Source organism: Emydura macquarii, unplaced genomic scaffold (assembly GCF_026122565.2).
Source record: "Emydura macquarii macquarii isolate MOO-44397 ecotype Brisbane River unplaced genomic scaffold, CSIRO-AGI_Emac_v2 contig_3044, whole genome shotgun sequence".
NCBI lineage: Eukaryota > Metazoa > Chordata > Testudines > Chelidae > Emydura > Emydura macquarii.
The window spans coordinates 132,351-159,094 of record NW_027133181.1 but is presented as its reverse complement, the minus strand read 5'-3'; the positions used below and the strand labels follow the sequence as shown (position 1 = coordinate 159,094).

The 26,744-nt window shown below is 38.6% G+C and overlaps 1 protein-coding gene across 8 annotated transcripts in view; it reads right to left on the bottom strand.

The window, feature by feature from the left end:
- The window catches only part of BLTP1 (bridge-like lipid transfer protein family member 1), a 214,456-nt gene that overhangs the window by 176,718 nt on the left and 10,994 nt on the right, over positions 1-26,744 (bottom strand). For all 8 annotated transcript variants that reach the window (XM_067530214.1, XM_067530216.1, XM_067530220.1 and 5 more), the window contains exons 3-6: positions 14,373-14,502; positions 7,775-7,891; positions 5,831-5,909; positions 5,038-5,102 (exon numbers count right to left, since the gene is read on the bottom strand). In XM_067530214.1, coding sequence (XP_067386315.1) covers positions 5,038-5,102; positions 5,831-5,909; positions 7,775-7,891; positions 14,373-14,469 — 358 coding nt within the window. In that variant the 5' untranslated portion in view covers positions 14,470-14,502. The remainder of the gene's footprint in view (positions 1-5,037; positions 5,103-5,830; positions 5,910-7,774; positions 7,892-14,372; positions 14,503-26,744) is intronic.

Below are 26,744 nucleotides of genomic sequence, written 5' to 3'. Positions count from 1 at the left end.
TCTTTATTGCTCTAGCCTTATATAATGTTTCATATTATGTTTTTCCATGCTCCTATGTATGTTAGGAAAAATGAAAATTAAAATAAGTTCCAAAGGAGATGCTCATTAGCACTTATAATTTTATCAAAGCACCTGATGGTTAAGATTGTTTAAGTAACAGGTGTAATTATTCCTTAAACCCTTGACCCCAACAGCCCATTTTAGTGGTTTGCCAATACCACTCCAATAGAAGATATGTAATGCTCACATTGCTCCTTTGATCCAAATTTCTCCTTTAATTAGCCATTTCCTCCCGCCCAGCCCATATATTGTATTTCACATACATATTATTCAGCAAACAATACAACTGACTTACTGTTGCACTCAGCCCTCTCTAACCCAAATCCAACCCTTTCTACGTTCCATTTTGCACCTCCTACTAGTGGTGGCAGAGTTAAGGTGGCTTGAGTGTCTAACTGATTTTTCCATACTTTCAAATATTTGGTTTCTAATTTTTTTTTTTTTAAATTAGAGTAGTCTTGTAAAGTCCACCTCCCCATCCCAAAACACACACAGTATGGTTCTGAGGTAGCAAAACAAAGTCGTAGCCTTAGCTCTGTTTTATCCGAGTTTGTCTGGAAATCTCCTCTTCATAAAACCCCCCACTTATTTTAATATTCATGACAGGCAGGCAGCAGTGGCAAGGAACAGGATACCTTAGACAGCTTATGCACAGCGCTGAAAGCCAGGCAGAAGGAAATGCTCTGTTGCAGTAGTTCTCAACCTGCACCCCCACTGCCCACTTGCAGCCCAATCAGCACACTGCTACAGCCCATGAGACATCCTCAGGGTCATACATGTAGTATTGGATGCAGCCCACAATGGTAAATTGGTTGCAAACCACTGCTCTATTGAGTATTGCATGGCTGACAACTCCTTCACCAAGCTGTATAAATCTACTCCTCTGTTCCCCAGCCTGCCTCTGCTGCCACAAGCTCCTCCAACTTTGCTTCCTATATATATATCTTTTGAAGTCCACAGTCTTGTGATGGACCTTAGTAGGTCAGCAGAAACCATGGGCTTAATGCAGACTGTGACAGGGCCAGACCGCATGGCTATGAAAGAGTGCTGGAAGGCATGTATATTAGCCCCAGGCTCCATAAAGCTCTCTTCCCTGGGTAACCCAGCTGGGGCTAATTCAAGACAATTGGGTCAATTAGGTCACCTGGAGCCTATCAAAGAAGCTGCCCCAGCAGTTAAAAGCCTCCACTTCAGGCAGGCCAGGAGGGCTGAAAGGGAGTTAACAGCCAGAGGCGAGGCGAGGCAGGGCAGGGCAGGGCAGGGCAGGGCAGGGCAGGGCAGGGCAGGGCAGGGTGAGGCAAAGCAAAGCAAAAAGCGGAGCGGAGCTGCCCTGCCCTGCCCTGCCGCAGCGATAGCCGCAGGGCTTGGGACTATCATGCGCTGCTGCCACCACACCAAGGCGGAGAGGCTCCAGTTGGGGAAGGCTGAACAACCCCTCACGCCGGTACCAGGGAGCAGGCTACAGGCCGGGGGGCCACGGACAGGCGACCCAGGGAAGGTAGTCCGTCTCAGGGACTAAGCAGGGTGAGACCACTCCTCACAGGGTCCCTGGGTCGGGGGCCCGGGGCAGAGGGCGGGACCGGGTCCCCCCCCTTCACTCCCCTCCCAGCCGCACCACTGGCATAGCCGGTGAAGCGCAGGATCCACAGGGCGGAACAGGCGCACTCTGCCACAAGACTCTAAGGTATGCAGCTGATCACAAAGAAGGGTGAGAGGTGACTGGATCACTACCTCTAGGTACTTAAACACGGAAAAAAGATATCTAACTGGGGGGGGAGAAATGGGCTTTTCAGCCTTGCTGACAAAAAGCATAGGAAGATCCAACGGCTAGAAGTTGGAAGTTACACAAATTCAACCTTGAAATAAGATGCAATTTCCAAGCAATGAGGGTAATTAAACATTGGAACAGTTTAACAGGGGAGGTGCTGGACTCGCCATCACTTGGAGTCTAAGATTTGATTCGATATCTTTCTAAAAGATATACTTTAATCTAGCTTCTTCAAGAAATTCTACAGCTTGGGAGGCAGGGAGAGGTCAGACTGGATAGGAGTGGTGATCCCTTCTGCCCTTGGAATCTGTGAATCCCCTTGCTAATCTCCTTCCTTTGCAGGTCATGGGGAAAACAGGATTGCCTGTTCTACCCTCAACATGCTCAGAACACTTGCAGCTCTGAATTAAGACAATGCCTATAATCAAATCTCATGCATCAGAACTTCAGCCAGTTGCCTACAAGAGTCCGGAAGGAATTTTTTCCCCCCAGTGCATAATTGGCAAAACATTCAGGGGGTGAGGGAGGAAGAGGGATGATTCACCTTCCTCTGAAGTATCAGAAATTGGCTGCAACTGACAATGAGACACCAGATAAGGTAGACCAGTGCTTTAAGTAGGTACAGAGAATCCTCTTTCTTACATGCCTGGCTGATGCATCTTGCTCACATACTCAGGGTAATACTAATCACCAGATTTGGGATTGATAAAAAATTTTCTCCCAGGTCAGATTAGCAGAGACTTTGGGCAGGGGGTATTCGCCCTCCTTCCACAGTATTAGGGGGGTGGGGATCAGATCACCTGATAGGTGAGATATTCCCAAGTAAACCTAACCAATTCCCTGCCATAGCAGGGGCCTTGGATATTAATGGCACCTCAGTTGCCCTCGGCTCACAACAGTTTAGTATCCCAAGGTCTGAAATGCTTTTCTCTAATTAAAAAGTCATTAGTCTTAATATAGAGCTATCAGAGTGAAATTTAATGGCCTATGATATACAGGTTAGATTAGAGGGTCCCTTCTGACCTCAAGCTCTATGAAAGATACACGGCAGCCTCTGTGGATTTTAGGAGTCAGCGAGGAGGTTAATGTAGATCTGGAAGCAGGAATGAATAATAGGGTAAAAGGAGACCAATGACTAAAAGTTTATTGAGGAGGCAGAAGGGCCATAAAATCCCCTCAACGTAAGGGGAAGTCTGGGGAGCTTCTGAGCTTCACAGATATCTACACTATGAGAGAAGGAAAGCCCTAGGGAACATAAAGAGTTCCATAGGAGACATGAAGACCAACAGTGAAGTCCAGCTACATGTGCTGGGCTCTCGATATCAGCAGCTGCTGCCTCCCCACAATTCATTTTCACATTTTGTAGCATACTATAAATTCCTGAAGCACCCAAGACTTGCACATATAATAATGAAATAATTTTGTAATGATGCTCATGAAAGACAAGGATTCCATTACTCACGCAGCACCCTATAAATCTGTTTTTCCCCTACTCCGACCCTGGTCTAACTATCATCGCTGAATTTCCAGACTTGCATGAGGACAATCTCAACCTTACTGCTGCATATGTTTTACCAAGCTGTCTATTATCAAAGTAGTAGATGCAAATCATGGATGCTCACCTGTGATGGTTTGAAAGCGAGTCATGTCACTCTGGCTTTTATAAATATTTCAGTATCCTCTGCTGATTTTTTTTTTCAATTTCCTGCAATAATCCTCTTCACTAAATCTTACACAAACACTGGACCAAGATTACCATCTTCCTATACTCACAGAGCTTTAAATACATCACTGCCATTAATACATTTTCTACATTATTACTCTATTCATCATTACTCTGTTCATCATTATCACCAGGAGGATCCTGCACTTTAGCTGAGGAATAAAATGTACCATTAAGAGACCAACATTCCATGGTTACATTTAAATACTTACAAATGCACAGAATTTTTCAGAAGGAGCACAAAAAGATTTAGAATTTGTTCTTTTTTAAAAAAAAAATAAAGAAAGAAAGAAATATATACTCCTGGTAGTTCACTTTTCATTTTTATAAGTGTTACAGTACATAGACATTTTCCCTCAGGAGCATTTAAGCTCTAGTTCTTTTTTACTTTATTATGGATTTGAACAAACCTATGCAGCAATAATGCCTGGCTCCATCAGGCTTCCAGACTGCTCTGCATAGCAGCATGCCACCAGAATAAATTACACAAGAACAAACACAAAAAAGATTTTTAAATGCAATGCACTTCTGCAATTTAATCAGGAAGAGATGATCCATCCACAACACTGTGTTAAAGACAGAATATGCCAAACTAGTGAAGGAATTTGTTTTTTTAAGAAGAAAAAAGAGCCACTCTGTTAAAGCAATCATGAACATAAAAGACAGCAGGGTAGGTTTTTTCTAAAGAGAAAATCAAATGAGTTAAGGAATATTATTTCCTGAAAGTTATTTTGATATTACATCGACAATCTTCTTTCAAAAATGCCAGAAAAATAGCCACTGTTCATAACATTTGCTATTTTCTGTAAAAGTGTTAAAAAAACAGTGGTTCAAACTTCAGCCAATCATGTTGTTTTAAGTTCCAACAGACACATTCTAAATCTTGTAATGCTGACCCAGCTGCTTTTGTTCAACATCACCTGAGCCAGTGGGGTAATATCATTAAAATACTAGATAATGGAATATCTAAAGTAGGGAAATCTGAACTCATATGTGGAAACCTTGCAGCCAATAAGAAGTAAATTTGTAAACTCAACAGGTTACAGTATTTCACCTTTTAAAATTACTTACGTGTGAAACTATTGTTTCTACTTAATTGAATAATTGTGAGAAGTCATCTGCCTTTACAGAAAGGAGAATTTGATTTTAATACTATTAGTTATAACATTACAAAACTTGCTAAAAAGAAAGTTGAACCATTTTTTCTCCCCTCTATTGTTTACAGTCAATTTAGTACTTGGAAGAGGCAGATGAACACCCCTACAATGGAGGTTCCCTGTTTATCCACAGAATTGAAACTGCCAAGGCAACAGCAGTGAAAGCTTCCGTAGCACGAGATGCACGTCTCATGTTGACTTAAAAGCACCACCTCTTTATGGTAAATTTAAATACCTTCAGAAGAAAGCCAGCAACATACAATTAATGCAAAGAAATCATATTTCTAAACTCTAAAATTCAAACTTTGAAACATTATGAAGAAACTTACCATGTTGTTTCTGCTTTGGATTGTACATTTTCCACCAGCGAAATATAATAAATCCATCTTGGATTCTAAATTGGATAAATTACGTAAATAGAAATTTAAGAACATGGATTATATTTTATGCACAGCTGCTTGAAAAACTACCTTAAACACTGTAGAAAGATTCCCTTCTTAAAATTGTATGAGCAGCATTACAATAATAGACCCAAATAATTAATGCCCAATCTTTATGTTATGCAGATTACTACACCAGCATAACAAAAAACTCAGTTTCAGAATACCTCATTTGTTTCATTCTTAATGCTTTGGACCTCTAGCTAAAAGAGCTCACCAAACATCCTCTACTCTACATTTCATGCAATAATTTTTTTTTTCATAAATGTTAAAAAAGTTGTAAACTGCTTGGCTAAAATGAATCTTTCAAATATTTTAATAGGACTTAGACTTTCTTAAGGAGACTTTTACACAATTTACGCAAGAGTACAATGAAGTGAAAGACATTAGGGAAAAGAATATTCCTTCATATTCTGAAAAGCATTCTCTTAATACAGTCAATTTTTACTAGATTTATATCTGATACTGGAAGTTTTCAACAAACAATGCAACAATAGCGGAGAAGGGGTCAATGGGATTACACAATTGTAAGAGGGAACCAATTTGGCCCCATATTTACCAATGAGAACCAGTTTCATGTAAAGGATCTGCTATTTCTTAATACAGTCTTTCCTACAGGGAAAAAATATATACTTTAAAGGACCATAACTCTTTAAACAGTAATTCTTTAACAAACAAGTACCTGACAGACATGTCTTCTGTAATGTAATAGATTTCACGAACCATGACTTTTCCAGACAGGACAGAGAACGAAAAGGAACCTATTTTAAAAGAAAGAATTATTGTAAGGCTTTTGTCTGTGGGTTTAATTTCTTTTTCTGAATGGGAACAACTGATTCTTGAAACAGGATTACTGGTGAATCTGAGTGCCTTGATTTTTGCCTTTAAAGAAGACATTCAGAGACGGTAGAGGACTCAGAACTTTCTGAAATATCAAGCATATTTAGGATGTCTCAGAACATCACTAGTTATCTTAAAAAATGTAGACATACATTACTAAGTTTAAGGAAAACAATGGGATGACTATTTTGAACATATGGGATATTTCTCAATATCACTAGTTACTACTGATAGTAAAGTTAAGTTAATTTTGTCTCATCTTCCAATTATTTACAATTCTGGTGGTAGCAAACCTATCAGCCTAGGCCTTCAAGTCTAGCAGTTTCATTTGAAGACGTGAGCATTGAGGGAGGGAAGGCTCAACAAGTAAGCAGACACATCAGCATGGCTCAACTTCCTTTGCAACAAGGCAGAGTGGTGATACGCCATATATCCCCAATCCTTTTTAACCTTGCTTAAAAACAAGAAGTTACTGAAGTAGGCAAAAAAAAAAAAAAAACCAACCCATTATTTGTGTTAAAATGACATTAGTAAGCCAATCACAGTTAGAGCAGAAATAATAGGATCCAATTTCCATGATGCTATTGATCGCAAAAGTTAATAAAGAGCACCACAGATTTTGGGTAGCTACCTCCACTTGATTTTACTTAATATACATTTCACTACATATAGTTGTTTTGTTTTTTTTTAAATACAGCATATACATCAAATACTCCATCCAACAAGCATTCAAATCATTACAGTTCATAATAAATGTTAGATTTGAAGATGGTTTGGAATTTTTGTATCTCAGAATCCTTAAAGCATCAGAAGATCAATACAATTTTTCTATCTTCTATTTTCATTGTATGTGTGTTCAGTAGCTGTAGAACAAGTCCAAGATTAAAAAGACAAGTTATTCTGAACAGCAGAGAGAGAGAGGGGCCTGGGAGATTTGAGAGAAAAGAGAAAATTAAAAGAACAATCAGTCAGGTTGTGGGACACAACCTTCTGTGACTCTGCATCGTATATATTTTTGTAATGTGGGCAAGCACCCAAGTGATTTGTACTGACCTGGTTTATTCCATAAAAATGTTCTTAAATTTAAGAAATAAAGGAGAGTTAATGGATTTTGACAAGGCTCCTTACCAGTATGAATTCTAAATATTACTGTCCCAATAAGAATTAATAAGATTAGCTAGTCTGGCAGTTTATTAGTAAATGCAATGCACCATCATACATGAAGTCAGAGCTTGAGATTCCAGTCCACTCCTTTATTCTGGATTTGCAGTAGACAGCTGCACTGCAGAGACAGTGCACTCAGGCCCAAGGGTGAGAAAAGGGGAAAAAAATCCTCATGTCAGTTAGCAACAACTTAAGGAGCACTGATGGGCTCCAGAGGAATCCCAAGCCAGTTTTCTATAATTGGAAGGATGGGCATTATGATGTGTGGCTTTGGAAAGAGAGGGGAAAGATAATAGTGAAAGTTAACATGCGATTTCTTTAACAGATGAAAACATGGAACCTTGGGGTTTTAGAATTTTTCTAATCAACCTTAATTGGCCATAAAATAATGAGGAATTTCAAAATAGGAATTTTACTGGGATTAGTTTCTTACCTACATTAAGAATCTACTGGAGTTATATGTCAAATACATATTTTTATAGAAATCAACTATACTGGTTATTTTGAAAATTAATAAAAATAAACAAACACTTAAGATATGTCCTGGAGTTTTTAAATAAATCAAAATATATCAAAGATGTTTAGATTCACATATAATCATATTAGAGTAACCACAACTTACCAATATGGATGTAGCCACGTTTATATAATCTGTTAAGAACCAATGTTAAAATAAGTCCAACATTCCGGGAATTATAATAAGTTAAGTAGATAATCCATCCACAAGACAAGATTGTAGCTGTTGAAAAGATTAGCATGTTTGTTTAAGTTCGTTTTAAAGTTACACTTGTATAACCCAGAAAAAGCATTATGTACCAAAATACAAAGCCCAGTAACAATGCCCCTCTCCTCTCTATTTCCCCCTCCCAATTAAAAAACCCACACAAAAACATGTCTGTAATGAATATGGGCTTTTAACCCTAACAGAGGGATGAAGGGAGGGAACATAAAAGTGCAGATTCTCCATTTCCCTTCTCTCTTCACTCCCACCATCACAATATTCGGCCAACATTTGAAAAGCATCACACCCTAAATAGCTGCCATATCCTACAACCCAAACAAAATGTTAGAGATTTTACGGTCTCCTCTGACCATTTGCGGCCATACTCACAACTAAATGGGAACTAAAATGAGAAAACAAGTCCTAGCCAAGCTACAATCGCCCCTGATTGAGCACATCACCTCTATGATTTGCAGCCTTCACATGTTAGTCCAGCAATTTTTCACATAGTAGTACTTTGTGCTAATACAAAAATCATTGAACTGGCTGATCTCTCTCATTTCTATCAGCAGTTTGAAATTGGAATTTGATAGAAAAATAATGGGAATGTCAATCCACTTAGAAATATGCCAATCAAAATAAATTTAGGTCTTCTAGTCCCAGAAGTAGTTTTTATATTAGTTGATTAAAATCAAGTAACCTATTTCTAACCAAAATGGTTCACAAAGTTTCCAAAATGGTCTATCAGAAGGGAACAATCCTAGGATGGCAGGGGATGGACTAGTTTTAAGTGGCATTTCTCTAATTGATTTATTTTATAGTTTTAAATACTAGTTGTCTGACTTCAAAAAAATATTTCGTTTCATTCACTCCCATTACACATGCAGACTCACGCACAAAACACAAGATCTGGGGACTTAAAGTTCACAAGTTATTTAAAAAGCAGTGCTAAATAGACATTTTGAAAATTACTGACTATTCTTTAGGTGGAATAAATCTTTAGATACACTTGTTTATAAAGACTAATTGCATTTATATTGACTGACTCCTTTTCTGGCTCAATCATCAAAAATTTTTAGTACATACAGGTTTACAAACTGTGGTCTGGAACCCTACAAAGATTTATGCAAATCAAAGGGACTACTCACAATGTATAAACTTAAACACATACTTAAACCTCTGAAAAGTCTGAGCCAGTGTAAGAAATGCACACTCCTTATATGTGTTGGGATGAAATAACATTTTGCATTAGGATGAACTATAGTATATTGAGTAGATTTGTATTTAATGTGCAGTTATTCATTATATAAACTGAATTTTATAACATACTTTGCTGTATATCCAAAAAATTTAAAATGCTTAAAAATGTGAAGCTTCAAAAACACCTGTAAGAGAAAGATAGTGTTATCCCATTTTTTAGATGGGGTAAATGAAGCACAGAAAGAGTCTGAGGCTATGTCGACATTACTCCACAGTTCAGTCCACGAGGGTGTGAATAGCAATGCTCAAAGTGCTTCCCTATAACTCTCCTGTCTGGACACTGTGGGTGCAAACTAAAAAAAATTCTTAGTTCACAGCCAACAAATTTTTAGTTTGTACCTACAGTGTCCAAATGGGGAGTTATAGGGAAGCACTCTGAGCATTGCTATTCACACCCTCGTAGACTGAACTGTGGAGTAATGTCCCTTTGACTTAGGGGCGCACTGTTATTCACGCCCCTGTAGTCCAAACTGCAGGGCAGTATAGACAAGTCCTAAGTGATTTACCCAGTGTCAGAGGGTTAGTAACAGCAGCTAGTACTAGGACAGAATCCAGAAGCCCTAACTCCCTGCTCTTACCATTAAACAACGCACCCATTGTTGCCCTTCTCCCCTACCTGTTTAAACAGTCTATAACGGGAGAAGGGGAAAGCAGAAGGCAGGCTATGGTCTTTGGGTTCCATATATCAATAATATATAGAGAATCAGTATGCAGGAGCCAGAGAATGGATTTTTCACATCTGATGACAATTCTAACTAATGGTTATACTCTGAGTGATCTCAGTGTACCTTCCCACATAAAAATTATGGTTACAAATCTATACAGCATATTTAAAAGTGAGCAATAAAAAAAAAGTTAGGGCTAGGTTCAAATAAGGAATTAAGGTTCAGGGCTGCAGTGGCTAACTTTAAGCACCCTGCCACCTCATGGAATCCCCAGTCCCAGTTAAACACTTATGCAAGGCATGAGGAGAGTTAGGCCCCTAAGAACAGGATCCACAAAAGCCAACAAGCTGAGCAGGGAGCCACCTAATCTAGCCAACAGGAAACACCAAAGGAGAGAGGCACCCATCTCCACTTGGGATTCAAGCCAGGAACCCTCTTCTGGAGTTAGGCATCTAAACCCTTTCTCATCACCCTTTTAAAATCTTTAACCCAGTGGCTAGCACACTCACCAAGGAAGTGGGAGATGTAGGTTCAAATTCCCTCCTTCTTCATATTTGGAGTAGGGATTTAAACCCAGGTCTTCTCCCTCTCCGGATAGTATCCAAACTACTAGGTTATGGGATATTCTGGGATGGGTCTCTCTCAGTCTCTCTTGTTGAAGCCATTCCATTTTGTATAAATAATTATTGAGCCAGAGAAAGAAGGAAAGTGACTCTATAGCCCACTATTTAAGACACCAACCTGATGCCTGAGACCCTAAGTTCAAATTTCTATCCCAAGAAGAGTAAGGCACCTCTCTCCAGTCCACATTTAGGCACCTCTCTCTCTTTGAAGGGTGAGGATTGGGCCACACCCCCTCTCTTCGAATCAGGTTGGTGTTCACAGAGGATGCCTATCAGACTGAGCTCTGCAGGTGAGATGGGTGGGGGAATGCTAGCCTGAAGATCTACTGGGGGTGGAGGAGAGAGAGGGGGAAGCATGAGATAGATACTGAGTGTCGGGACTGAGGTGGCTGTGCGTATGCTCATAGGCAGACTTTTAGGCAGACATGTGTGCATCAGGGAATTTTAGGCACCTACAGGGTTAGGCAGCAGCTCAGTAGGACTTTTGAGAATTTTGGACTTTCCCTTAGTGCTTTAAATAGGCAAATTTGGGAAGCCTTTTTAAAATCAGTTGTTTAATTCACATTTATCTATAAGTATATTCCCCTTCACCAGCCAAGATAGGCCCCTCTAACATTAAGGAATATAAAAACGAAAAAACACTGAAGACAACCTAAACATTATTTGCACCAACTTGCATAAATTCACAGAAACGTTATAAAGTTGATTTCCACTGTTGATGAGTAAATGGGTGCCAACTGCAATTAACCTCCATTATAAAGAATTGCTGGACAAATCATTAATTTACATAAATCATACACGGAACCACTAATTGCAACTGACCTCAAATGCTGAAACTATTGAAGTGTAGTTCCAAACAACCTACTATTTTAAGAACTTTAAAAACTGCATACTACAAAACAAATACTGATTGTAAACTAGTTTGAGGCTTTTAAATGAAAGTTTTAAGTGGAAAATATTAATATGCAGTGCAAGTTCTGTTGTACATTAGTGAGTATGCAGCTTTCTTAATGGCAATCACTGCACCTTTGCAATTTCAACCTTATTAGCTGCAATCAACTGGAAAGCTCTGTTGTCTGTCCCAAGGGACCTTCTGGAAATGGAGAGGAAAGTTTAGTACAGTGTTCAGCTCTATAATTCATTTTTATTACAATCCTCCAGAACCCAGCATTTGGCAACTTTTTTTTTTTTTTTTTTTAGGGAAGCTCTTCCTTAGTGTGAATTTTTACTTTCATCCACTGACTAAGTTAGTTAGGAGCATAGGTGGGTTTGAGATGTGCAAATTGTGTACAATGCTTTTATGTTTTGTTTTATGTACCCAGATCTCACAATAAGGGGCAAAAAATACATTCAAAGGTAAACAAGAAAATGAAAACAAGAAAGTCAAACATTTTTGTTTAGTTATTGCAAAAAAACTCCTTGCTTTGTATTTACCTTCCAACAATAGTAATAACTTCCTCAGAAAATGCAATGCTTAATAAAGTTCTAACAAAAAACAGAAAAACAAACCCACATATCAGCTGTACTACATTTATTCCCACAAAAGTGTCATTAATATTTGTACTTTTCACCTCAGAACACCTGGAGTCTCAAAGACCAGTTTGTTGCTACCAGATAAGAGTTAAACACATACTATTCATACTATTCAGTATAGGCACTCCTTTAATTCCACAGATATAAATTTTATGAAACAGAAAGACAAAAATCCACGTGGATACCATAAAATAAACATGCTTCATGCATCTGATGAAGTGGGTTTCTGCCCACAAAAGCTTATGCCCAAATAAATGTGTTAGTCTTTAAGGTGCCATAGAACTGTCGTTAAATAAACAGTGCTTATAACACAACTTTAGCCACATCATCTGCACTCTACTCACTCAACCATCTCCACTAGGATTTACTTCCAACATACCAAATTCCTGTGCAGCAGTGAACAGCTACTTTTAAGTTCATTTTTTTTAAATCCAGATAAATGTTATTTCTAACTCTCCCCCTCCACAATAAATACAGGCTCAAGTTGGGAGATATTTTAGTCCTGTCCCATTGACAAAAATTAAGGACTGATATCAGAGTGGACATGGAAAGGATAAATTTCCAGATTAGCACACTTGCTTCTAAGTCCTGCTGTGTTCTGATATCAGACCAAGAGACTGACCTTTTTCATCTGAAAAGGTATTCTACATTATCTTTAAAAGTTTTTTAAAAGATTCATTATAGTTTTCCTCTTCTTCGAAGTCCTATACAGTTAGATTACTAAAAGACTCTATATTTACACAAAGAGAAATATGAAAAAGAGCATAAATGAAGTTCTGAAAACTAAACATACCTACAATAATTCTGCAAAATGTGCCATGTGTGATGCTGGCAGCCCAAGTGCCAGCTCATACCAAGATCCCCATGTCTCAACTGGACATTGACATGCATAGCTGGAATCTGTGCGCTCATTTATGGGTTAATATTGATAGAATAGGTATCAGAATTATAAGAAAGTGAAGTGTTGGGACTCTATTGAATGCTTGTGAGTTGCTGCATATATTAATCTTACTTAAATGTCTACGTTCCATATTGTAATGTGATATTTGAGAGGTTATATTGTGGCCTCTGTGGCTGTATTCATCACCCTATAGGAGAGGAACATTAGTGTGAAGAGCTGCTCTTTTACAGAAATTGTTACACTCCTCCCGAAAGAGAAGACCCATCAATATCAGACAGGCTCTGTTTGGATCCTACAACTGGAATCTCCCTACATCTGGATTGAAAACGTTCTTCTTGTTCTGCTCTTCTCCCCTTGAAGATGAGTTATGCAAGTGGAGTCTTCCCATCAGCTGATCTTGCAGCTCAGAAAACATGGCAGGAGGGGGATAAAAACCCCAAACAAAGGAAACTTGGCAACTCTATGCTGTTTGGACCCTTGGGGGGCCAAGATGTTTCTAGGAATAAGCAAGAATCCCCAGCTGCTTAACCTAGGTTTAGAGCTTGCTGATTATAGAAGCCTTTTGAAACCTAACACATTTGTGTGCCTATATTTGCTTGCTTGCTTTAACCTTGTAAATAATTCTCTAATTTCCATTTCCAATTTAATAAATTGGCATATAGTTTATTCTGTGATTGGCTGCAATCCGTATCATTGGTGTGAGACCTAAAGCACAAGTGACCTGAGGTGAGGGACTGGTCCTTCGGGATCATGAATAACCTGAATATTTCTATGATTCTTGGTGTAATGGGACATATATCACAGAAATACACTCGGGGGGGAGGAAGAGACACGACACAACGACAAACTGGAGTATCCAAGAGAAATGTGTGTGGTTCTGTGTTAAGGCTGTTCAAGAGTTTACAGATTTTGCACTTGGTTGGTGAAATCTCAGTTTAGAACTCACAACCAATTAGGGGTTTGTGCCCTGTTTTTAAGAGTCTGTCCTGAGGTTGGTTCTCATGATCTTGTGTAACATGCTGTAATGCTCCCATTATGGTTTGGTGTGGTATAAAGGCTATATATAGGCTCACTTGAGTAACCTGCATTACGCACCTCTGGCTCAAGGTGCACTCAAGAACAATTTGACTATCCTGAACTTGTGCCACATTCCCAGTGTATGTGCACTATATTAAGTGACAGATGCATATGCATATCCTGCCCTATGCACTTATTGCAACACAGATCACTATTTAAATATTTAAAAAATTGAGTCATCCCTCCATATAACAGATAGAATGAAATACTTTGTTATGGCACTGTATTCTCTCATTTGTGTGTGCTTTTCCCTTCTTAAATTGTGTAGTATCGTTGCTGTGTGCTGTTATACAGCTGCATGGTGAATGATGGGGCTCCTATTTGCAAATAGTTTGGAGTCTTTCTGGGCAACAGACGCTATATAACCATACAGTTGTCTACAAAAGTATGTTTAATGGAGTCACAAAAACGTTCAACAGAACAGAATATATTCAACTTACCAACTAATAGCCAAACTACATTGGAGTCATGTTCTGTTAAAAAGTGTTCCAACTGTGTGATACTTGGGACAAAACTGTCATTTTTTCTTTGTTCCATTGCTAGACTGTTGTTGTATCCGTGTCTTAAGGGCTGAAAGAGAAAGATTCCAAATTGAATACAGCAGCACAGCAAAACCATCAAAGAGTTCCCACACAAAACTATGTTAAAGAACTCATCAGAGTTTAGCTCTCACATAAGCCAGAATATAAGAGTTCACATTCATACTCTATCCCATACAAGGCAGACCAACTTTGTACAAGATTTGTAAAGTTGACCCTAATAGAGTTCCCAATATACCCTACTTTGAGGATTGGGAGGATAACCACCTAAGATTCTTTAAAAAACTTTAGCATCAGAACAAACTACTTTTTGTTTAACTTCATCATGATTCCTAGCTATCTTTTCAGCCACTCCAGAGTTTGCTGAGGAGCCACCACTGAGCAATACAAAGTGCTTCTTCCTGCTAAATGAGTATACTTCCTGAGCATACTCCACCCCTGCCAAAATGGAAATGAACTGAGACATGAATTACGTTCTCCCCCACAGGATAGCAAGACTGAAGATCCATCTAGTAACAAGGTTATAAGAGCACAAGTCACACCACAAAATATATATTGTTTTTATTCTTCCACAACGTAAAGGTAACTAACATATTAAATTAGCTAACCCACAAGAAGGAAGGCATTAAAAACAAATGTGGATAAAAGACTGTACCATTCACATTTACACACAGGAAATTCACTTTTACAAAGTGTTGCTTTTATACCAGCCTTAAATCACAGACAGTATGTTTCAAAGGGATTACTATACTCTCCACATGAAATAAAAATCTAACAGCTTTCAACACTGTGCCTCAAGCTACCATCTAAGGCATATAATAATAGCTCAGAAACATATTACATGTCTTTTCTTTAAATGTCTTAAGTTCATAATGCCAAACAGAAATACAGAGTTCGACTGCCAAAAAGTGCACCAAAGTATACATGCATCGATTAGGTGCATATCTGACCATTTGCATGCCCATTAAGTAATTACTTACCATATTAAGTGTACAACTTAACACTGTGCTTTTTTTAAAATCAGGCCCATAATCACTAATTTTTTCAGAGAGGTTATGCCTGGCAGCCTTTTTCCTCCTTTTCTAAAAGGTAATATGACAGAAGATGGTTTCATACACTTGCTTTCCCAATCCCACATGCCAACCCAAGAACTAGAATTCTAGACTGGGACCCCAACTCTGAAGACCCCTACCCTGGTTTACAGTTGCCAGGTGAGTGCACATTTACATGTATGCAAAATTGCCCAGTTTTGCTAGGTTACATTAAACTCCAAATGAGCAAGCATGTGAAGAGACAGGCATGTGCATCTGTAATCAGGACCTGTATGAACACAACCAGATATGCTCAACTACCTGAAGGCTGAAAGAATTAGTTCTCCAGATTTTGTTCCAGAGATTTTTTCCCCTTCCCAAGCCTCATCAACCCAAAGCTTCATGCACACAATAGCCTAGAAAGCATCTCTTGTGAGGCACCATAGCCGTCAAGCTTTGTGTGCATCAAGAGTTACCACCAAGCACTAATGTGGTAGAAGATTTACAGCTCTTCCAACTCTAGACCTCTTCTTACACAAAGGCCTGGTCATGGTGGCACCCTTAATGCACAGGTGAAAGATGAAGTTTTCTCAAATTTGTGCTCCCAGCAACATTCCCATCTAGGAATTTGATTGGATAGTTGCCACAGATGCCACCTCACATTCCATGTGCTAAGGGAGAGATTATTCCCTTAAATGGATGGATGCACTGGGAGTATGGATGGGTGCTGAGAGGAGATACCATGGCAACATGGCCTAAGGAAGGAAAGACATACCAGTGGGGGATTGCTTTATGTGTTGTGCCCTTAGTATCTGCCCATGCTTCATTTTCCCTAAGTAATGTGTATCAGTGCTGTATGGCCTGAGCATTTCTTCTTCAGGACAACTTAATGTCATCAGTACTGAGACTCCTGCTGCCCTGAGAGGTAGGAATCTTCACAACATCCTGCCATGAAAAGCTCCTGAATACACAAACCAGGAAACATCACAAGAAGCTCCATCAATGGATAAACAGCAATGACTTCTTCCTGGGCCATGTCTGTTGGCAATTAAGATTTGAATCACCACCAACAATACTTAAAAGAAACATTTCCCAAACTGAAGAAAGGATAAACAAAAATGCCATAATTTAAGGCATTATGGTGCTTACTGTCTCATAAAAAAAAAACCAATGAGCTACAGAAATAATGTTACACCCATCAGGGTAGTACTTAGCTGCAACTTCTCCACCAGTAGTTATCATCTGGAATATTGCCTCACCTTTCTATACAGTATACACCATAAGCTCCAGGGGATAGGAACTGTGTGTCACATTTCCTGAGTTAGCTGCAGCTTTAATCCCTTTGTGGCCTCCTCCCGATCCATCCCCTCTTAGGTTTCAAACCTCTAGCAGTCATGTTTCTCAGGGCAGAGTCCCACAACTCTCTCTCTCTAGACATGAGCTTTAGGCTGCAGACTCCTGCAATTTACTGTGCTCAGGAAGTCTGATTTTATGAAGCAAAGTACTATTTATTCAGAACAAAAGCATTACAGATAAAACATACCATACAAACAAACAGCTTAGATTCATGTCTAGCTTATCAGCTAGTCACCCAATCTCCAGATGAAGAAAATCCTGACAGGACTCAAGTATGTCAGGCCCTCCCACAGGGCCTAACTCTGGTCACAGACTCATGTCAGTTCTTGGATCAAGTGCAAGAGACCCTCTCCCTTAGATTAAGTCTGTCACTTTATACAGTTTCAAATATTTTGTGTTCTTAGGCTTCTTGAACCAGGTCATTTGAACTCATAAAAAACTTGACACCTGCATTATTTCAGCATTAGGTATTTGAATTAACTCTCCACCATTGATTTTACTACCTGCAGAAAATCCCTTTAACTCACCCACTGAGCCAGGAATACAATTACTAGCAAGTCATAAAGATACATACAACACTTATAAAGCTGATACAATAATCTTTGAATATTCTATGTTTCACATCTGCCACGGTAATTCTCAAGGTATTTACCATTTTGGGCCACATATGCAGCTCTCTATATGTTAGGTGGGCCACATCCACACAATATAGATGCAACCTGTATGGCCCTGAGGATGTCCCATGGACTGCAGCTATGTGCTGATTGGGCCGTAGGCTCAGAACCCATTGTGTCACACTATCTTTTCCCCACAGAGATCCATGCAAATTGATGGCATTCCAGTAAAAGAAAGCACCTGTCCACAAAACTTCAAAGCCATTAGAATTCCCACCAGTCACATGGTGGAAGCATGGACCCATTACAACTAATGTATCTGGAGAAGTTATTTGCAATCAGGAAAATAGGTTAAATAAGTGTGAGGTAACTGACTCAAATAAAAGCCTACCACTTCTGGACATTAGTCAGCATGTTCCAATTTTTTAAATAAGAACTCAGCAGTTCAGAGAGCTTGAATTACATCTCAAAGTCACAATCAATGTTTCACAGATTCAGATTAGTTTTATAGCTATACAGGGCAATGTGATCATGTAATTAGGTCATGTTTCAAGAAAATCAGTGTAGAAATGAGATCTGTCACCTTTATCAGAGAGATCAAAGTCTATCACAAAGCCTAGACCATTACCTCTCAATCAATCTTCCCCCTAGGTAATGTATGCACTTCATGTCTATAGGAATCAAGCTTAATATTAGTCACTGAGATTATTTTCAGCTTCACTAGTATGAAAAGACATGTTGACTGATAGAAAGGATAAGAAAGAACTAATCTAGAGGAAGAAGAAAAAATACTCACTCACTCACAAAAGCGAGCTATTCAAGCAGTGGCAATATTACAGTGTTACTAGAGTACATAACTCAACAATCACCTGTGAGAAAAGATGACAAAGGTGACAAAACAAAAATAAAGTATACTCTGTCAGAACTAAATGAATCTCTGGCCCTTTAAAACAGCACTACCAACGTTGAAATATTGCTAATCCAGAAGCAACAGTCTACTGGCTCATTCAGAGAACTGAAAGTCAGGAAATCTATGTTCTGTTCATGGGTTCGTCAATGACATAATGCTACACTCCCCCTCATTTTCACTTCCCACAGGAACAGTCTTCTTGCATGTTTTTATACTGTGCATTTATAAAAAAGAAAGGCTCTCTTGTTGGCCAGTGTTCACTGGAAGCATCTCCTAGTGGTTAAGGGGTCAGGTCCTTAGTTGCCAAGACTCTATTCACCTCCCTCCCCCCCAGACAACAGTCACATCTGTCTGTCTTGTATTTTAATGGTACAGTGAACAAGTGGACTGCACTGGCTGTACCATCCTTTAGTACTGTACTATCCTTTGAATACCTTTAGTCCAAGTCATGTGTGGATTTTAAGAGCTCTACATATTCTGGAGACTAAACCTTTCTGCTCATTCTTCAAGGGTAGGGGAACCTTCTACCACCCTCTGATGAAGGAAACCCTGAAAGGTGAGCTCTCTGCTTTCTGCTCCTCTACCCTTCTCCCATGGTTATTTTGACAGGAGAGCCCTATACAACATTTTGACTGCACTAGTACAACTATCTCCACAAATGTAGTATTTAATTTTTTATTAATTAAATATGCACTTACCATAAATCATTCACTAAAGGTCAATTTTAAAATAAACTTCACTAGCTCAAAACAATTCAAACCATCATCTTCAAACAAAGTTTCAGAAAAAGACAGGTCTTGCAATGTACGCTGATGTTCAAAGTGACTTTTCAGACTGATGGAGCAAAACTTATTCCACAGTAGAGGTTCCCACCCATCTAATTAAATAGATTTTCCACCATAACCCATCCCACCTGATTCCAACTGTCAGGCTGGAACACAAAGATAGAGGTGATCTCTATAATCATACCAAAATCAGACAGCCTATAAAGGCACTCAGAACAACTGGTACCCAGTTAGGTCCATAGAGCACCAATGTAATATGCTCTACACAAAAGACACCACCAGGTAAGAGGTAACTTAAGCTTTGTAGTAATCTTCAAGGGTAGCCCCACATAAAGCACTTTGCTATAATTCAGTCTGAAGATGACAAAGGCATAAGTAACTGTGACAAGGTCTGTATCCAAGAGAAATAGGTAAGAATGAGATACTTTTGACTACTTTTACTTCCTAGGAATCTGAAAGCAGTGCACAATCCAAAGGCAATTGTAGGGTATGAACTTTAAATGGTAACTGGGTCTGTTAATTTAGATAGCGCAGTGTATATTAAGGAAATGGACTCAAGGAACTTACTGCCCATGAAAAATAGCTAAATAGCCATTTGCAATGTGCATCATGGACAAGACAAAGATAGAGCTATGTCCTGATATCTAGTACAGACCAGAATTCTGGCCTTGGGGAATACATTTAACTTGTGTTTTAGTTTTCCTTATCTATAAATGGGAATAATTTGCCTGCCTGCCATCCTCACAAGTATACGGAGAGAATTCTATTTATATTGCCCATTAGTTAATGGTCATAGAGCACTTTGAAAGGAAAGTGTAAAGTGCTATAATATGTGTCTGATATTTTCTTTAGCAAATAGTAATATTTTGCAATTATATCATACCTTTGATCAGAAGATCTCAAAATACATTACAGACAGTAAACTTAGTCTTAGAGCACCTGAGACAGAGGAAGAAAGAATGGACTTGCTCAAGTCACACAGAAAGTTGATAGAGCTGGGAATAGAATCTATAAATTCCACTTCCTAGTGCTGTAACTCCTGGACCACATGAAGCCCCCTAAATAACCAATCTAGATTATTTATGTCTAGTGTTTTCAATGATATTAGTTTAATAAACAAATCAGTAATTGGTCAAATATTTCTGTGCAAAACAAGTTTTTAAACAGCAATTAAATTCATCTAACCCAAGTCCGTCTTCACAACAAGTTGTTATCCCAAAGACAAAACCTTTATGTGCATTCTGCACTCTGCACATGTTCAAAAGCCTTTTACATATAAATCACCTCTAACCTGGGTTATATTAATTAGATGTCATTAACAGGGAGAAGTACTACTCAACATTTGTAGTTATGCAGCAATATTTCTCTTGAGCTGTAATTTCAGCTGCCTGCCTTCCTTCCTTCCTTCCTCTCACATGTTATCTGTCATAAACTTGCTTTTCTTCACAAGGAAGAGAAACATTAGCTGTGCCTTTTTAATATTATCTCTTTTAGCTCCAGCCAACATGTCATGCAACTTTATTTCTTAAGGGACAGCTAACAAACAGTCTTACTTTCCTTTCTTTATGAGATTTCTGACATTCTCCAACAAGAATTAATGAATCTGAAATCTAATATTATTGATAAGAGAATACATTTCAAGAGACAGCATAAAGTCATTGCAATTGTCGGCATTTTAAATAGCCTAACTTGGGAACCAACACTTGATTTATCCAAAGTTTTTTCCCCCCCTTACATTATCCATTTTAACACTTACTATCCAACTTAGAAAAATGTGGGTTCAGTCCCACAAAGAGAAACAGCTAGCAGTTTCTTTAGTCTCTCTTCTGATGGAGAATAAGAAAAAAAAATCTACTTTCAGTGCTGACTCTTGGAGAAGCCACTACATTATCTTCCAGATGAGGGGGAAAAGAGAATCAGCAATCAAGGAAATTAGAAAGTCACAGAAAGCATAACAAAACAAAACAAAAATTCTTGGTTTTACCTCTTATGTTGTAATGTCTTGGTAACAAACACTGTCACAATGGCAAACTCAATTACTTAATGGTAGTACACTGTTCTACGAACATTTCAGAACTGTAAGAGAAATATGCAACAAGGCATTAGAAATACTTTTAAATTTAAAAAGAGAACTGTTACAAATCCTTTAGAATAATTGTGTGCGCACGCACGCAAACAGTCTCTCTCTCTCCCCCCCACCAATAAGATGAAGCTGTAGGTTGAAATTATGGAAGACCTATAGACATCTTACAAGGTCGCCTGACTTAAAGATGACATGCAACACATGTAAACAACAACTAGCACACCGGTGGTGGAAATCTGGAGCAGAAGCCAATTGATTGCAGCATAAAGAACTTTACTTTTTTTTTTTTTTTTTTTTTTTTTTTAAAAAAAAGTTTTGTGCCTGTGCCAGAGGCAAAAGAATGATTTTTACATGGTGAAGGCCAGTGGGGAAGTGCTGGCTCTACTGATGGTTGAGATTTACACTTTTAAGGAGTGCAGAATGCCTACTGAAGAAAGCAACAGTGTGGCCTTTTAAGAAACCAGGAACTGATGTTGACATGGACAACTGCTGTCAGAAATCTAATATTCCATTTTTAAATTGTTAATAAGATTATGGTGACAACTCTCAGTACCTAGATGACTCAGATCACATTGATGCTTGTCCATGTACATATAAACCTGGGATTGGCATGGAGACTGAACTGGTTGTGCTAGTCAATGATCTGACAATGGACAAAAGTACTAGAATTGTCATGTGTCTGATGTTAATAATGAGGTGGTGAATCAGCTTCAGACCCTATTAGAATAGATGAAACTACTTACAAGTGTGACTTCGGTCTTCTCTTGGAGAAATCCTACAAAGGGTGGCTGATGGCAACTGATCTGCTTCTCCTGGGCTCCCAACTGTAGAATGTTTCAGAGTTACATTTTATCACCCCCTTTTATTTAATAGGTATATGAGACTATTAAAGGGTTAGTGAGAAAGCGCAGAATAAGGTGCTTTATATCTTTCTTCTTGACTCACACGCTATGGTCAACTGTGTCAACTAACAGTGGGGCATGGATGGGAGCAAACCAATTAAGCTCAATCTAAACAAGACTGAAATGACAACTGTTGGCTGCAAAAGCCCCTGGAGGAGATGGCAAAGACAGTATCACTCCTCTGACTAAGGGTGTTTGTTCTATAGTAGTTTCCTGAGTTCACAACATAGGGATGATGATAGCTCTCAAGCAGTTTCCGGGCCATCATATTACAGCAGTGACCAAGACAATTTGTTGCATCTGTGTTTAGCCAAAAGGCAGTGATGTTTTCCATCTGATGCAGATATAACAACTATTATCCACATCTATGCCTCCTCAAGATTAAACTACTGCAATGTGTACCATATGGGGCTACAGACTGGGATCTCACAAAACTGGGTGACTGGACAAAAAAATGGCAGATGAAAATCAATGTTGATAAATGTAAAGTAATGTGCACTGGAAAACCTGATTCCAACTATACATATAAAATGATGGGGTCTAAATTACCACTCAAGAAAGATCTTGGAGTCATTGTGCATAGTTCTCTGAAAACATCCACTCACTGTGCAGCAGCAGTCAAAAATGCTAACAGAATGTTAGGAATCCTTAGAAAAGGGATATATAATCAGACAAAATATCATATTGCCTCTATGTAAATCCATGGTACACCCACATCTGGATGCAGAGCTGGTCTTCCCATCTCAAAAGATATATACTGGAATTGGGAAAGGTACAGAAAAGGGCAACAAAAATGATTAGAGGTATGGAACAGTTTCCATGTGACGAGATTAATGAGACTAGGACTTTTCAGATCGAAAAAGAGACAACTAAAGGGGATATGATAGAGATCTATAAAATCAAGACTGGTGTGGTGAAAGTAAATAAGGAAGTGTGATTTACTCTCTCTCATAACACAAGAACTAGAGGTCACCAAATGAAATTAATAGGCAGCAGGTTTAAAACAAATAAAAGGAAATATTTCTTCACACAACGCACAGTCAACCTGTGGAACTCTTTGCCAAAGGATATTGTGAAGACCAAGACTACAACAGGTTCAATAAAATAACTAGCTAAGTTCATGGAGGATAGGTCCATCAACGGCTATTAACCAGGATAGGCAGGAATGCAAACAATGCCCTGCAGTGTCCCTAGCCTTCATTTGCCAGAAGCTAGGAATGGGGGGATGGAGGATGAATCACCTGATGATTATCTGTTCTGTTCATTCCCTCTGAAGCACCTGTCACTGGCCACTGTCAGAAGACAGAATATTGAGCTATATGGACCATTTGTCTGACCCAGTATGGCCGCTCTTATGTACACCTTAAATTAATTAACGGAAACACACATAGAATACAGATGCCCACTTAAAAGCAGTGTTTATCACTGGCAACAGAACAGCAATGTTCAGTGACTTCCACTAGCTGTCTACTGGCATCCTGGTGACATTTAAGATGTTTTATAGATCATAACCAACATTAACTGGCTTGAGACATACCTACCTGAGAGAGCACTTCTCTCATGGTGATATTGTTTCCTCTGCGAATGAAACAGGACAGAATGACCATTAGGGACACCATAAACTATGGTTTCTGGGCATAACTGAGGGATTGAATTTCTTGGCTGTTTTAAATTACTAAATGAAACATATTTCAATTTGCTTGCAATGATGCAGGGTGGCTATTTTTTGTGTTAAATGTTATTTTAGATTGATTGTTAAGGCACTCACAATCAAGGATAAACTTTTTCATTAAAAGGAAACAAATAATTTGACTACAAGAAACAAAACATTGGGGACTAGGCAGAAGATGTTTGCTTATTAGCCTTCCAAATTATACTGACCCAGCGACACAAAACGGCAAATTGCATATTCATGAGTTTTCTGGATTATATTCAGTATATTTTCATATGAATACATTATTTAAAAGTAGTGTTTAAACTGCTGCTTCTTAAGACACATTATATGGTGGATTTTTATATGCTAGAACGCCAAAGTTACTAACATGGGACTGCTTTTGAGATGAGGAGCACATTCTTGCCCACTGCTCTGACACATGCAAAAGATGAACAGGATGAAGAAAGGAGGTCTGGGATTCATATAAATAAACGCAAAGGAATAAATGATATTTTCTTGGGCTCTCAACTACTACCATAACAAGTGCAGCACACAAGCCTAAACATAGCCCAAATGTTGCTCATCTCACTCAAATGAGTAGTCCCATTAAAGTCAATAGCACAATTTGGACTATAATAGCACTTTGCACTTACATCACTCATCATCCAAGGATCTTACAGTTTTTAATTAATCACTCTCCCAACACCTCAGAGAGAAAAGATATATCATCTATTTTACATAAGGAAACCTGTAATAAGAGGTTAAGTACAATATCTTACCAACAATATTTCATGCTCATTCAATAAAAAGGCACAAAGATCACTTATCAACAAAATACATATAGAACTCAACCCAGACACCCTCAATGAAGCAGAAAGAAGATCTTATTCTTCAGCTATTCTTTAATATAACAACTGGTTTTGTTTGCCTGCCATCTGCCAAAAGATATAGGTCAGTTGTGACATACAAAGTTACTCCCTTATATGTGTGCATTTTTAGTTTGTTTGTTTGTTTTTAAAATGCTGTAGGTTTAAAACTACTATAAGCTCCCCCACAACAACAAGATTTCAGCAGAAGCAATTCTCAAGGTGCACTGTGGTGTCTCATGGCAACTTAATTTCAACACTCATTATTTCCTAGTTAGACTCTTGGGGGAGGGAAATTTCAATAGTAAATGATACACTTCAAACATATATTACATTACAACCTTCACCCCTAAATTTGTAATCTTTACATTCTTCTGAGTCAAGTGCTCAAATGTTAGAAAATGCCAGAAGTAACATTGCCTGTGTAACTGTAATTCGATCCCCTTGTATGTATGCATGCACTCAGATACAGCCTTTAATTACATAATGACATACCATTTTTTCATTCAATGCCCAGGATTAATGATGCTTCTTAGTAAATTTGTTTTTTAAATCCTCATTCACTACATGGCTTCCAGCCTTATTTACCACATACCATATAAACCCTAAATTGAAAACAAAATGAATTTACTCCAGGTGTTTTTATGACACATTAACCATAGTATCAGGGTGCTTCATGAACATCAATTAATTTGTTTTCACAACATCCCTGAGAAGTGGTAATATCCCCATTTAGCAAATGAGGGAACTGAGGCACAGAGAAATTAAGGCCAAAATTGCCCATGAATTTTGGAGGTCCAAGTTGAGACACCTAAGGCCTGATTTTTCAGGGTTCTGACCATTTTACAGCACTTCATATGTTCAAAGCATATCCCCAATTGATTTCAATTACAATTGTGAACATACAATAACTCTTCGAGTTTGCTCCACGTGTCTCACACTGAGCACACACAAAATGAGGAACACACAATTAGTGGCCACCTGTGAAAATTTATGGTTTTTATATGACTTGCCCAGTAATACTCTGTGACAGAGAAAGTGATAGAATTCAGTTCATGACAGAATTCACCTACGTCAGCCATGAGACCATTCATTCTCTTCCTACTGTTCCCTGCATCATTCACTACACATCTTACATGGAAAGATAGCAGGAAGAAAAAGACAAGGTTCACCCATCCTTTTAATTTTGGTTCCCTTTTTATAACTCCTTCCCCTTCCTAACAGCACCCTGTAGGAACAGATATACAGCACTGTGACCTGATAGAAGAGCTGATCTGCGCTCTAGCTAATTCTGATAGAGCATTTTTAATTCAGGGGTGAAGGAAATAGAGAACAATGCCTTAGTCATCTCCCCTCCATCTCATAGTCCGTATTCTAGGCCTGATCTATACCTAAAACTAGGATTGACCTATCCACATTGCTCAGGGCTGTGAAAGACCTCACACCCTGTGCAAAGTAGATAGGTCAACCTAAGTTTTAGATGTAGAGCAGGCCTGACTACAGCTAGGTGACAGAAGAATATGTCCCTCAATCTAGATCCGTCTCTTGAAGGGGTGGATTTAATACAGCGATGGAAAAAACTGTAATAGGCGTCTACACTACAAAGCTACAGCAGCATAGCTGCAGAAATGTAGACATACCCCAGTAGTAAGCTGGGAAATCACAGTTATCAGGCCATTCCCCAAATCTACATAAAAATTGAGTTTTAACAGACTGTTTGCTCTGTTACTCAGAGAAGAACACAAAAATTTGTTAAGTAACTTACAAGGTTACCTCTCCCCCCTTTGACTAAATACTTTATACTGACAGATCACTCCCAACTCTTATGAGGATTATGAAAAAGTTAAAATGCAGCATGGCAATCTGTAATTTTGCAACACTCAATATAGCAGATTATATTTAGTGGGATTTATCTAGTAGTGTCTATTGATTTACATAAACTGCCAGGATGCTTTACATGAGTATTTCAGGATATGGCTCCTTTTACCATACGGTGTCAAAGACATAGTAAGCTTCTTAAGGAAAACTAAAAGAAAAAAAAGAAGAGGCAATTTTAGTTTTCTACTCATTCT